General features: G+C 42.4%; 1 protein-coding gene across 1 annotated transcript in view; it reads left to right on the top strand.

Moving 5' to 3' along the window:
- LOC112254482 (rho guanine nucleotide exchange factor 10-like protein) overlaps positions 1–15,649 on the top strand; it is a 149,145-nt gene that overhangs the window by 36,914 nt on the left and 96,582 nt on the right. Inside the window, exon 12 of the mRNA XM_042324390.1 lies at positions 3,497–3,597. Coding sequence (XP_042180324.1) covers positions 3,497–3,597 — 101 coding nt within the window. The remainder of the gene's footprint in view (positions 1–3,496; positions 3,598–15,649) is intronic.

Genomic DNA, 15,649 nt, shown 5'->3' with positions numbered 1-15,649 from the left:
TGACACGACCCAGGGTGCAATGGTGGCATATTGCAGGAGAGAACAGAGGGTAGACTGGCCACACCTCTCTCTTTCTTTCTCTCTTTTTCTTTCTTTCTCTCTGTGTGTCTCTCTTGTTCTCGGCATCTTGCTCTCTGTGTCTCGCTCTCTGCCTCCTTTCTCTCTTTTCTCTCTTTTCTCTATTTTGTTCTCTCTTGTTTTCTCTCTATTCTCAATCTTGCACACACGTTGACATACAGTCTTGATCTGTCTCTGTGAGAGTGGTGGAGGGAGAGTGGGTCCACAGCAGGGTCCCCCTTTACTGAGTCGGTCCCCTCCTGTCATCCTGGGAGAGTTCCCAAGCAAGCAGCCCATCACAGCCCCCATTCCCTCCATCCCTCCACGCAGAGCAGGGACCTCCCTTCCCTCCATCCCTCCACGCAGAGCAGGGACCTCCCTTCCCTCCATCCCTCCACGCAGAGCAGGGACCTCCCATCCCTCCATCCCTCCACGCAGAGCAGGGACCTCTCATCCCTCCATCCCTCCATGCAGAGCAGGGACCTCCCTTCCCTCCATCCCTCCACGCAGAGAAGGGACCTCCCTTTCCTCCATCCCTCCACGCAGAGCAGGGACCTCCCTTTCCTCCATCCCTCCACGCAGAGCAGGGATCTTCCTTCCCTCCATCCCACCACGCAGAGCAGGGACCTCCCTTCCCTCCATCCCGCCATCCATGCATGGCACGTGCATCATTCACTCCCCTCACAATGAGCAGCTAAGTTGTGACTTTCCCCGTCCAGCCAGGTCTGGTCTAGGCACACTGATGCTCCCACGGTACCACTCAGTGTCTGTCCACTCTTTGTGCATTAATGTCACACGTGTGCCTCAGCAGTGACCAGCAGCCATACATCAGCCCGGGTCTGGGCTGTGGGCCGGGTCCCTGCTCCACTCTATTCCGCCATCATGCCCGTGCCTACTTCCTTGTGCTGCCTGTGTACCAGCACATCTGCACTGCGCTTGTCAATCAGGCGGTGGGAGGATTCCAAGTCTGTTCTGATTAGCATGTTTGGAGCAGCGTGAGCGTCAAGTATTACCCTCCCTGGCAATCTGATGAAGTGACCAGTTTCATTCTCATCTTTCTCCCCCTCTCCCTCCCCTCTTGCTTCATCTCTCTCTTTCCTCAACAAATTGCTTCTTCTGTATTTAAGCAGTGAAGGGTATGAATTACATCTCTGTGTGAAAGCCCCACTTTTTCAACATGTCAAATAATTTGGAGATCTTACTCACATCTTTCTGTCCTTGTCTTTTCTCACGCTCTCACTCAGTCTGAGCAGGCAGGTATGACAGAAGCAGATTTGAGAGAGCGAGAGAGAGAGAGATACAAGTCACTGGGGATGTGTACTGCTGTTGTATCTTTTATCACTCAACCTGAAGCAAGTAGTATCTGTGTCCTTGTTTATTCATGTAGAACAGAGGAAAAACTAACATTTAAGACAAGTATTGCATAGAGACTGCAAGGATGAGTGTCAGCAGGAGGAGTTGGTGAATGTAAAACTGTGTGCCATTGTTGAGAGGTAACATGGTAGCGCAATCTCAGCTGCTGATCTCAGAGTGCTGAGCCACTACTGGAGGCCTATGACCTTTAAAAGTTCCACACTGAGCTCCCCCTGTTCAAGGATCACATTATTCCCACATTCAGGTCCAGAACTGTCAGCTTTTACCCAGGGTGTAAGAGGCATGTCGGGGGCCAAGAGGCGAGGAGCAGGGGGGCGGAGTGGGGATTCTGGCCTGTTAATCCAGCTCCCTGGCTCCTTCTTTGTGTGTTAGCAGTTCATGCTCCCTCTCATCCCTTCTCTTATCTGATCTGGGCGTCTCTACCTTCAGGGTCCAACGGCGCATGCCGTATCATCTGACCTTTACATCACTTCCACCATCCTGATTGAAACAGGGGGAGGTGAAATGTGCTGTTTGTTATGGCTCTGTGGTTATAGGACTCTTACTCCTTCAAATCAAATCAAAGTTTATTGATCGCATCCAAGGTTTAGCAGATGTTATAGCAGGTGCAGAGAAATGCTTATGTTCTGGTTCCTAACCATGCAGTAAAATGTAGTACACAAATTGTTATATTTTTGTTTAAATAAAAATCAAGAAACGTCGGAACAAATGTAATTAACTACCCAGATAGCACTGTAACAGTAATCCAAATGCAGTATATACACCGGATGAATTTACACACAATATACTAAGAAGGAAATGTACAGCAATAGATATATTAGAGTGAGCTATGTAAAGAATCAAGTATATAAATGAATGTGTGGTGTGTATAAACAGTGTAATTAAACTATTAGAATATGTTGAGAATACACTATGTTCAGTGGTTTAATGTCTCTATAACATGGGACAACAGCGAGTGTGTGTGTGTGTGTGTGTATGTGATAGCTTGTGTGTGTGTGAGCAGTGTGCATCACCTGGTAGATGGCTAGTGATGGCTGTTCAACAGTCTGATAGCTTGGCAATAGATGCTGTTTTTTAGTCTCTTGGTCTTGGCACTGATGCACCTGTACTGTCTCTGTCTGTCAGACAGTAGCCAAGTGAACAGTCAGTGGCTCGGGTGACTGAGGTCCTTAATTTCTTCAGGTTGTAGAGGCACTGTTCTTCACCAGGGTATCAGTTTGGTGAGACCATTTCATATCATCAATGAAGGGCACACCGAGAAACTTGAAGCTTTTGACCCTATACACTGCAGCCCCGTCGATGAGGACAGGGGTATGCTCTCTCGTCTGTCTCCTGTAGTCTACAATCAGTTTCTTTGTTTTGTTGATGTTGAGGGAGACATCTCCTCCCTTTCCTTCTCCTCCTCGTCATCCTGTCCCCAGAAGTACCTCTACAGGAGAGGTTGCATTCTTATAGTACAGTAGAATATCTACAGTATGTCTTTATTAATCCAGAAGGGGGGTTTGTTTACAACATGTGTAAAATAGATAGGCCTACATCATTGAATAGTCACATCCGACTAAGCTTCCAAATAAAAAGCAGACCTGAATTTCATAATCACATAATGCAACCATATCACAATCCCATGCCATATCCAAACATGCATCCATAAAACAGACCAGACTGCAATGGTGTCCTGGTTTTGGGAACCTAAGGACCATAGACCTATATCTTATATGACACTGCGCAGACCTAAAGAGAACTTGCATTTTTTGAATTTCAGTTTGAAAGTCTGAAATAGCACCTATAACTTTCTCCTTGCTCTGTGTGGACTGTCACTGAGAAGGAACAGGCCTTTTGCAGAGCATTTGTATGTGGTATTTGTCTTTATTCATTGATTTGCTATATGGAGTGCGATACCATTATTCCTTCACTTATGGCTCTTTTCGGGTGCAGTGAATGACCCATAAAACACAGATGGGCTTTTAGCTGCTGCTTTCTGTAAACAGTAGAACAATGGTCCTGATGAGGTCCCCACAGAGCATGAGTCAGTTGTTTTAACTTGTGTGTGTGCATTCCCCTCCAGGTCGGGACGTCCCGTCAGCTTCATGGTGGTTTTCAACACCCCCAGCCCCCTCAGCAAGATCTCCTGGGTCAACCGGCTGCACCTGGCCCAGATTGCGCAGCGTGAGTACTACATTACATGACCTTTTCTTACCCTTACTGAAACAAAACACCAGTTACATAATACAAACTGCAAAATACACACAGTGAATTGATTTCTATGGTGTTGTTTAGGCTTTATAGAGTAGTAGTTATAACATTTCACTTACAAATCCTTGCAAAAGAGTAGGTGGTTAAGGCAGCTGTGCTCCTGCTAAGGCACTTTCTGGTTTGTTTTACAGTCATTGGCTCAGCGAAAGTCTGGTGTTATGTGTTACTGAATCACGTTAACCAAAGACGTCCCCCAGGGATAATGTGTTCTGTATAATGTGTGCTTGGCCTCAGAGGCTAGGCCATATTGAGCTGAGCATGAAGGTAAACACACAGTCTGAGACTGCATCAGCACTGGTCCCTTTCCAGCAGGGAGCAGCACTGTGATTTTCTTTCTTACTGCCTCCCCCTCCAGTCTCCCCTTCCCCACTCCCCACTACCTATAGCCTGGCTCTATAACCGGAGTGAATCCACCCAGTGATGCTGGAGGCCATCCATTGGGAGGTTCATCAAAGCGTGCTCTGAGCAACTGACACGGGGCTAGCCAGCCAGGGCTACTACTGTACATGATATGAATCTGATTTTCCATGGTGAAACTAACTCCCCCCATCACTCCCCCCACCACTTCCCCCTGACTCACCCAAACACACATGCACACATACATACACTACTCATGGTTTTGTGTCTATGGTATTGCTCTCTAAGCGTCCTGATAGCGTGTTACTTGGGCCGGCACTGTATTTGGGCTGCTTAAATCCCAGAGGCCGCTGGCTTCACATTAAGCTCCTGTACACAAATCTGTAAAGGTTTCAAAGGAAGTTACTGGAACCAGATTAAACACCACAACATGAAATGCATTTTACAGATGAGCAGCCAGAGATGCAATTGAACATCATCCTGTTGTGGTGGTGAGGAATACCCAGCCCCAGGGACAACTTGCAAAGGGATCGATAGGTCCAGGACTAAGTCTACTGTTATGTGTTATAGGCTAAAGCAGTCATGTCTGTTTGGCTATCTATCCACAGTGTTAGTTTCTGTAGACATCTGCATCTCTCTGTCCTCAGAAATGCCAGTGAAAAGACCACTAGAGTGGATCTCTGCGTGGTGCTGCAGCTCTGTGTCTCACAGTGGGGCACGAGGTAGTCTGCTGAATACGTCAGTGCTGGAGTACGTCTGTAGGCTCTCCAGCAGAGCCCGTGGGGTGTTGTCTGACTGTCTGAAAGGCATCAAAAACATCAGACAGGGCGGATACTTTCAGTAGAGTATACCACAGCACAGCAGCATCCACAACACAGCGGTGCTGATTAGGACAGGTGATCTATTGAAATTACTTAGCTCATAGATAGCTTCTACAGTAGCAATCATAGCTTATACAGATAACTTCAAAATTATTGTGACAGTGACACATGAAATGATACAATGACTATGAGGGTAAAGTGCTGTCAGCTTTAATATAAGGGTACTTTCATCCATATTGGGTGAAATGTCTAAAAATTACAGCATTTTTATGTACATAGTCCTCCCATTTTAGGGAACCAAAAGTATTGGGACAAATTCACTTATGTCTATTAAAGTAGTAAAATCTAAGCACTTGGTCTCATATTACTAGCACACAATGACTACATTATGCTTGTCACTCTACAAACTTGTTGAATGCATTTGCTGTTTGTTTTGGTTGTGTTTCAGATCATTTTGTACCCAATGGAAATACTGTAAATGGTTCAAAATGTATAGTGCCCTTTTGGAGTCTCTTTTTGATTGTAAATAAGAATAGAATATGTTTCTAAACACTGTTACATTAACATGGACGAAATGCAAAGCCAAATTACTCTCAAAATACATTTTAGAATCATTCTGAAAGCTTTAGTCTATGTAGTATATTCTCAAGCCCATTACCGTACAAACAATATGGTTTTGTTAGACAAGCTAGGACACGAGTGTGGAAATGTGGTTTGTTTGGTATTTTGATTTGAATTGGTTCCTCCCCTTACCCAACTTTTGCCAAGTGTTTGTATTATCCGGTTATTACTTGGGAAGCGAATGTTTTTGCAGAATAGATTGGTTGCACAACAACAAACCACCCCAATGCCAATCTCACGATGCTTCTCAAGCTCAAGTTATTGGAAATCTTTTAATGGTGATGAGCAAATAACGAAGTGGTTGTTGCGGTTTAAGTGGAAAGATCCCCAAAACACAGATAGCAGCTAGCCACTCGGTGACAGGAACAAACATTTCCAAAAGCCTATTAAAAGTTCAATATTAGGAATGTTTTTAATATAAAACATTATGACCTGCCATAAAATATTCTCTCCATCACTTTACCTGCCTGTATGCACTCTATATCCACTTATTTTTCTGGCTTCCTTATTCCCTATACTCAGTATTGCAGTAGTTACGTATAGAATAGGTTTATTACTGTAGGACTATATATTTAGACCTAACATACACTACAAGTCCAAAAGTATGTGGTCACCTCTTCAAATGAGTGAATTTGGCTATTTCAGCCTCATCTGTTGCTGACAGGTGTATAACATCGAGCACACAGGGGCGGCAAGGTAGCCTAATGGTTAGAGCGTTAAACCAGGTTGCTAGATCGAATCCCCAAGCTGACAAGGTAAAAATCTGTCATTCTGCCACTGAGAAAGGCAGTTAATCCACTGTTCCTAGGCCGTCATTGTAAATAAGTATTTGTTCTTAACTGAGGTAAAAGGTAAAAAAAAATATTTAAAAAAACACAGCTATGCAATCTCCGTATACAAAAATTGGCTGTAGAATGTCACGTACTGAAGAGCTCAGTGACTTTCAACGTGACACCATCATAGGATGCTACCTTTCCAACAAGTTCGTCAAATTTCTGCTCTGCTAGATCTGCCCTGTTCAACTGTAAGTGCTGTTATTGTGAAGTGGAATCGTCTAGGAGCACAACAGCTCAGCTTGAAGTGTTAGGCCACATAGGCTCACAGAATTGGACCGGTGAGTGCTGAAGCTCGTAGTGTGTACAAATCGTCTGTCCTCGATTGCAACACCCACTACCGACTTCTAAACTGCCTCTGGAAACAACGTCAGCACTAGAACTGTTCATCGGGGGCTTCATGAAATGGGTTTCCATGGCCGTGCAGCCGTACACCATGCACAATGCCAAACGTTGGCTGGAGTGGTGTAAAGCTCGGAGCCATTGGACTCTGGAGCCGTGGAAACGCGTTCTCTGGAGTGATCAATCACGCTTCACCGTCTGGTAGTCCGATGGAGAAATCTGGGTTTGGCGGATTCCAGGAGAACGCTACATGCCCCAATTCATAGTGCGTACATTTTGGTGGAGGAGGAATAATTTTCTGGGGCTGTTTTTCATGGTTCGGGCTAGGCCCCTTAGTTACAGTGAACGGAAATCTTAAAGCAACAGCATACAATAACATTCTAAGCGATTCTGTGCTTCCAGAACAGTTTGGAGAAGGCCCTTTTCTCTTTCAGCATGCCCCGGTGCACAAACTGCGAGCCAGGCCTAATCACCCAACATCAGTGCCCGATCTCACTAATGCTTTTGTGGCTGAATGGAAGAAAGTCCCCGCAACAATGTTCCAACATCTAGTGGAAGCCTTCCCAGAAGAGTGGAGGCTGTTATTTCAGCAAAGGGGGGACCACCTCCATATTAATGCCCATGATTTTGGAATGAGATGTTAGATGAGCAGGTGTCTACATACCTTTGGCCATGTTGTGTTCTTACACTTTATACAAAATATGGCGAATACTTATCTAATCAATGTACTTTTTATTAGTGTTAATACAATTTAGGAGAACAAAAATCCATTTTGACATTACAAAATATTTTGGGTAGATTGTTGACAACAAAAAAAGACAATTAAATCTATTTTAATCCCACTTTGTAACAACATAAAATGTGAAGAAATCCAAGGGGCTACTTATGATAGGCAATGTAGGTGAAAATCCATTGAGACATTTTTGAGGCTACAGTGTGAACAAAATGGATTTGCATCAACCCGACCAGGATGTCAATTACATGTTAATTGCATTACACCCCCACTTTGCTTTCCCATTTAACCAAATGTAATTACAATAAGGGAGTTGTTGATGTAATTTCACGGATGGCCTGCCGTCACTAGGCTCTCCTGTCATTTCATGGTCATTTCTATTTCAATCAGCAGTTGAACTCTACTCAGCTGTATCCTGTATGGACAGAGAGGGGTGCCTTGCTCCAAAATGTCTCCAAATGGCTGATGCCCCAAATAGCAAACACTCGAATGCATGATTTAGTGAGCTATTAAACATCACAAAGCTAATTTTGGAGCCAGACTCAGCCTTGTAGCTACCAATGTTTATGTTATAACCCCCCATTTATATAACACACTTATATCCCTCAGGTATGCTTTCATGTACACTCCTTACTGTACCGCACAGAATACGCTTAGTGCCAATTTGCCAAATGCTATCCCCAAAGTGTACTTTCAAAACACATCAATCACATCTCATTGCTTACACTTAAGCTACAGGAACATAATTGTTTGCCTGACGTACAACTTGAAGCACATTAATAGCATGATTTGTCTTGTAGCGTAGCTCTTTGTCTTGGGCACATACATTATATATACAGTAGGAATGTCTGACAGATATGAAAAGTTTGTTGATGTAGAGGTTTTTACTTTGGATGTGTCCAGCAGTAAGGCCTTACACCACAGACACAATATAGAACAGATGCCTCCAGTAAAAACAACTTTTAGAGCTTGGGCTGATAAGGTTCTATCTGCAAAAATATCATTCTGAGATATTGGCTTTAAAGTTCCAAGCCCTTATTGGTTTGAATGGTGACAGCAATTTTTGTCTTGTATTCTTTTGTACTTAATAACATGAATTGGGGTATTTAGAATACTACATAGGTAGAGAACATTGAACAGAACAAGGCTATGTCAATAATGACATTTTGCCAATTATAACCGTATAGTCCCAAGCTCTCGAATTGTGTCACCTTGGGACCACATGTCCACAATTGCCCAACAGTGGTGCTGCAGCACACTCAGAACTCAGGAAAGCTACGTGTTCCGCAGTATCTCCTATTCCACTTCAATTGGGACTACTGTTTCTAAGAGGGTCCTACAATAACATTGCCAGACACATAGCCTAATAATTATTAATAGGTTGATTTTGTGCAGAATAATTCATTACTATTTCAATGTATGGACTTCCAGCCTTTCCAGGCAAGGTTAGGACTGCTGATTTGACGGCCCACACAAGCAGATCAGACAAGTGAGAGGAGTTGAGGTGCCAGAGAAAGAGAGACGGAGGAGTGGATAGAGGCAAGAAGAGAGAGGTTGAAAGGGATGGGAGGGTGGAAAGGATGATTGAGACAAGCAATCAGTCCCACCACAGGGAGCAGAGGGCAGGCAGGGGGCTGTGGCCTGCGGTTACCTTGCTATCTCTAAGTGTGTCAGACTCTCCTCTTCCCCAGCAGCCGATTGATAGACAATGCCTGAGGAGTGGAGTGGGGCTTGTCCGTCGTGGCACACACTTTAAGACTCCCTCTTAAAGAGATTCTCCAGTAGTTATGTATACTTTTTAGCCAGTAGTTCTGAAAGTAGTGCTCACAACCCAAAAGTGTTCCCCAAAATGGTGTACTACTACTGTATGTCACATATGTGCAGATATGTGCACCACGTCATTGCTCTCCCTCTCACTCTGCTGTGTGTGCATCTCACTAGCTGTCACTCAAATAGCGAAAAACTGAACCTTATTGGATGGAACTCGAATTGCTAGGCTGGCCCAGGTGGGGGAAAATGGCGATGCACAGCTTCCAGTAAACAGTCGCTTCCAAACTAGGGATTTCGTGGCTAATTGAGATTTTATCAAATTCTGCTCATAGATGATGTCTGTAAGAACTAAACATTGACACATCCAGCCCAAAGTGTGAGGTTTAAAAAACACTTACTAGTCGTCAAAGTTCCAGAGCATGTCTTTAATCCACTGCTAACAAGTACTATGATGAAGCACCGGGGAGCAGAACACAGGAGATGGGCCATGTGCTTCCTGGACCATGCTGTAGGTTCAAGTAGAAGAGATGTCCTTCTGATCCATGCTGTCAGTTCAAGTACTGTACAATTTAATGGAAAACTGTAATTTATACTGTAACTTAGGGTATCATCAACAGTAAAATACCCAAATGTTTTACTGCGGCATTCTATAAATTATGGTGCATTGTGTGAACATTTTGTGGGTGGGAAATAATTACTGTATTTCGAATGGTACTGTATTTCCACCCCACAGAATACAGTACCGTACCATATCTTTGGAGCGCCAAAAACCTTTTGAGCACTAGTGCATTGGTTCCCAACCTTTTTTGAACTATGGCACCCCTTGATGGGATATACAATTCTGCAGAACATCTACAATTTCCCTATTATTGGTAATGACCTCCATCTCACCTGATCCATACTGCAAATCATATTTTTTCTGTGACAATTTTCATAGTTTTCACCATTTTTTACTCATGATGGTGTATTTGTGTGTACCCCTTTAAGAGAGTCCTGTGAATATGAAACAGGAAGAAAAACACGTAGCTCTGGTAACATAGGAAAAAGGACCACTTTTGGGTTTAAAAAAATAAAATGTATTAAGATTTTTTATTACGATTTTTCAGGGGGTGCTGCAGCTTTGGCAGAGGCTGTGGTGTAGCTAAGCCACGAGTCATATATTAAAAATTCAACCTCTCTGGCTAAGCCTAATCAGAGATAATGGTTTTCATAGAAGAAGTAAAATGAGTAAAATGACTTTGCTTGTGATGCGCGCCCCTCAAATCATACAAATGTAACAACAGCCTGAGCACACTGGACTTGAAACAACAACAACACACCATGTGCCCTTTAATGTATTATCTGACAGGCACTAGAGCTCACAAGTAAGCACACCGGTGAGAACCACTGCAATTGTGGGTGCATGATATTGTTGTTTCTAGTCATTAACATATTTTGAGGCATATTGAGGTTATATTGTTGTACCTGTGAGTGAGAATGTTGTACCAATTTAACTCATATTTGGTTATAGTGCTCCATCAATTTAAAATGTATAGGGACAGATTGTAGTAGCAGCAAGTCTTAAACCTTAAATGGTTGAGCATTTTGCCATGTCCTTATGATCTCTTTTGCCCTGTAGTGTCCCCTTTACAGTGTAGTATTGTGCCTCTGTGGTGTCATTCAATGTATCTCCTTCAGGGCTCACGTTATGTATTATGGTTGTTATGGCAACTGCACGTTTATTTGCGTTGCTCAAGCAGCATCAATTTCTATGTTTTTTGTTGTAATTATTCAGCATTGGATAAGAAAGATGGAAAGATACCTAGTGATGATGAGTCAAATACAAACAGTAAAGCATTTGCCACATGCTCCACTGTATGCTGCTCAGCTTTAGAATTTCTGCACCCCGAAATGTATCTGTCAGACCGCAAAGATTATCTCAACATCTCACTGTGCTCAAACAGTGGGAAATGTTTATGATGAGTAATACATTATCAGGGATTTAATTAACAAATCCCACTCTTGCATTGATCCCTAGGAAATATCAATTGCGCTGGTATATTTAATTAGTCTATAACTTTGTATCATAGGGTTGATAGACTGCTGCACATACACTTGAAACACAAGCCTGATTTGAATAAAACATCACAACCGGAGAAACCAAACCCCTATGTGGAATGGCTTGAATGCACCTTTCCATGTTGACATCAATCACATCAATTTATTATTTAAATTGTACCCCCTTTTTGTGGTATCCAGTTGTTAGTAGTTACTATCTTGTCTCATCGCTACAACTCCCGTACGGGCTCGGGAGAGACGAAGGTCGAAAGCCATGCGTCCTCCGAAACACAACCCAACCAAGCCACACTGCTTCTTAACACAGCACGCATCACACCTGGAAGCCAGCCGCACCAATGTGTCGGAGGAAACATCGTGCACCTGGAGACCTGGTTAGCGCGCACTGCGCCCGGCCCGCCACAGGAGTCGCTAGTGTGCGATGAGACAAGGATATCCCTACCTGCCAAACCCTCCCTAACCCGGACGGCGCTAGGCCAATTGTGCGTCGCCCCATGGACCTCCGGGCGCGGCCGGCTGTGAAGGAGCCTGGGCGCGGACCCAGAGTCTCTGGTGGCACAGCTAGCACTGCGATGCAGTGCCCCAGACCACTGCGCCACCCGGGAGGCGCTATTCAATTCTTGAATGGATTAGAACTTGGATGGAATTGACCCCGACTCCCACCACATTAATAAGCTTCCAAATAGAACAGATCACACTGAGTATGAATAGTTGAAGGTCAAAATACAGCATTTAAACTTGGACAACAGCTAGAGAGCTCTCATTCATTAAACCAAAGGTGGTAGAGTGTGTTTTAATAAAAAAAACAAAGTGGGAGCAAATCGTCCATGGCCTAGTCCACTTGGTGAAGCTTTAAAGACAGTTATCCAACATTCATTGTGCTACATTTGATCAAGTCAAGGGAACAAGGCCTGACATTTTGATGACTGCAATTCAGCGTTCTCTTGCTAATGGTTTAGCTATTCAAAATCACAAGGACTCCTACATGACCAAGACAAGGTTATTTTGGGGCAGCTTTTTGATAGTTCACTGCAACGACTTGTTTGACTTCTATGGAATGGTCATTTTTGGAAACGTCATTTTAAAATATGTAAATGTTTCTGTTCGGTTTTCAATGGCAAGAAATACATGAAGGACAAATTAATTGTTGGCTACAGTCATACTACAATCTGTGTATTTGGATTTGGCCGGAGTAGGCCGTCATTGTAAATAAGAATTTGTTCTTAACTGACTTGCCTAGTTAAATAAAGGTTAAAAAAAGAAAAAGTTCAAAATAAATAAAAAATGTGGTCTTCAGCAGTAAGTACAGTACATTTTGTACTGATGCAGTATACCACAGCACAGTTCACCACAGCACACCTCGCTTTATTATGGGCAACAGGTTCAGTACATATCAATGCATCCTATATCAGAATGTAGGCGCTGGCACTGACTTAAGGGTAGGAAGCATGATGTGTTACTCATCAAATTAACAATACAGTGTGGTCAAAACCTTAGTAACTTAGTTGTAGTCACGATCTGGTACCTATAAATACAAACAAAGTTATGTTTTGCATTATTCTCAACGTCATATGGAGACTCTACTCTGCGTTAACTAGCTCGAGCTGGAAAACGTAAACCACTAGCCATACAGACCGAGTGTTGGCAGTGGTGTGCTACAATCCACCAATCACGAGGAGGTATGATGTAAACAACCAATCAGATTCCCCACACGTGGGAGCCACATGATCCTACTCTGCTTTTCCATTCCATGTAGCTCTGACTTCTCCTTGCACCACTGACAGGCTTGCCTCTGGCTCAAAAGGAAAGTAGGAAATAATTCCTTTTTTGTGTGTGTTTCTGTGGGTTCCTGCCTTTGCTAGACTAGTTGGTGTTGATTTCTGTCATATTACTTAGCTATGTCTCCCATGGTGGTTGGGTAGCTAGGCTAGTTAGCTGGCTAGGCTAGACAGCAGGCTAAACATTTTAATGTGGGAATTTTAATGTGTATACTAATTCAAATCCATATGTTACATGTGGTTATGTTTATGTCACCTACCCTTTAACCCTTAACACTCATGGAAAGGGGTAAATTGAAATGTTTCTTATAAAAGCAGATGCATATCCATGGTAGCAATTGAAAGGGAGATTATGGGGAAATTATTAGACTAAAGGACACACCAGTTCACCTGGCACAAGACTGAATCCAAACATTACACTGTTGGTTTTATGTGCATTTTTTCATTTAATGTCACATTTCTTGATAACAAAATCTGGAAATACTCTGGATACATTCAGTAACATGCTAAGCATATTGATGGAAAATGTGGAGTAGGTGCAACATAAGACCAAACAATTACAAGGGTTTGAGTGAAAGGGCTAACTAGTGTCTCCAAGTGGCCACACACCTCTCCAAAGTCAGCACAGCTTTTGCCATGCAATTCAAGGAAACCGATCATCATTTTGTTGTGCATTTGTTGCACTCAGGTGCATGTGCAATAGCAAATTGTCTTCACAGAGACAAACATAGGCTCATTCTATAAACATTTAAACTGTACATGACATGGGTTTTATGATGACATCAAAGCGGTATTTATTTTAATCCTCGACATCTCATCTTTCAAAATACATAGTCCTCTTAATTTACGGCATTTCCCTCACAAAACATTTAGGGGCAACTTCCTCTGCTCCATCGATTGCTACATACAGTACCAGTCAAATGTTTGGACACACCTACTCATTCCAAGGTTTTTCTTGATTTTTACTACATTATACATTGTATTCTACAAGACATCACAACTGTGAAATAACACATATGGAATCATGTAGTAACCAAAAAAGTGTTCAGCAAATCAAAATAGATTTGAGATTTTTCAAAGTAACCACCCTTTGCCTTGATGACAACTTTGCACACTCTTGGCATTCTCTCAACCAGCTTCATGAGTGGCTGTTGTCAACACACTGACTCAACAACAGCCACTTTAATAATGGGAATTGATGGAAATTGATGGAAAATATATCACTAGCCACTTTAAACAATGCTAATTAATATAATGTTTACATACCCTACATTACTCATCTCATATGTATATGTATATACTGTACCCTATATCATCTACTGCATCTTTATGTAATACATGTATCACTAGCCACTTTATACTATGCCACTTTGTTTACATACCCTACATTACTCATCTCATATGTATATGCTGTACTCGATAACATCTACTGCATCTTGCCTATGCCGTTCTGTACCATCACTCATTCATATATCTTTATGTACATATTCTTTATCCCTTTACACTTGTGTGTATAAGGTAGTAGTTTTGGAATTGTTAGGTTAGATTACTCGTTGGTTATTACTGCATTGTCGGAACTAGAAGCACAAGCATTTCGCTACACTCGCATTAACATCTGCTAACCATGTCTATGTGACAAATACATTTGATTTGATTTGCTGGTGTTTCTTGGCCCAAGCAAGTCTCTTCTTCTTAATGGTGTCCTTTAGTAGTGGTTTATTTGCAGCAATTCAACCATGAAGGCCTGATTCACACAGTCTCCTCTGAACAGTTGATGTTGAGATGTGTCTGTTACTTGAACTCTGTGAAGCATTTATTTGGGCTGCAATTTCTAATGAACTTATCCTCTGCAGCAGAATGAACTTTTACCAAATAGGGCTATATTCTGTATACCACCCCTACCTTGTGTCAACTGATTGGCTCAAATGCATTAAAAAGGAATTCCACAAATTAACTTTTAAGAAGGCACACATGTTAATTGAAATGCATTCCAGGTGACTACATCATGAAACTGGTTGAGAGAATGCAACAGTGTACAAAGCTGTTATCAAGGCAAAGGGTGGCTACTTTGAAGAATCTCAAATATAAAATATACTATGATTTGCTTAACACTTTTTTGGTTACTACATGATTCCGTATGTGCTATTTAATAGTTTTGATATCTTGACTATTAATTCTACAATGTATAAAATAGTAAAAATTAAGAAAAACCCTTGAATGAGTAGGTGTGTCTAAACTTTTGACAGGTACTGTACATTCAGTCTGAATCTGCCATCCTATAAGTTGTTGTGTCACTTCAAAATGAGGGGTGTTGTAAAAAGAAAATTCATCAGTGATTGGATTGCATCTAACAAATCTAACCAATCAAAGTATCAAAGTTGATAACGTCATCATGTAGGCTGGCTCTGGCCGAACCCATCGGTTTCTGGGACCAAGAATGTGTTTACTTTCTAGAAATCGTAGGTGAGAGGCATATCCAGACTCAGAGGAGAAGAAACGTTAGTTTGGGTAGCTAGGCAGTTTGAGTAACCAGGAAAAAGAAGTCATATTATAGGATTGTTTTTTGTTGAGTTGTATATGAGGCAGCCAGATGGTATAGAGAAGCAGCCCCACAGCTGCATTCAAGACTGGAGTGGATGACTGCTTTACCTCCAG

This window comes from Oncorhynchus tshawytscha, linkage group LG07, assembly GCF_018296145.1.
Source record: "Oncorhynchus tshawytscha isolate Ot180627B linkage group LG07, Otsh_v2.0, whole genome shotgun sequence".
NCBI classification, from domain to species: Eukaryota; Metazoa; Chordata; class Actinopteri; order Salmoniformes; family Salmonidae; genus Oncorhynchus; species Oncorhynchus tshawytscha.
This window is presented reverse-complemented; position numbering and strand designations above follow the sequence as displayed.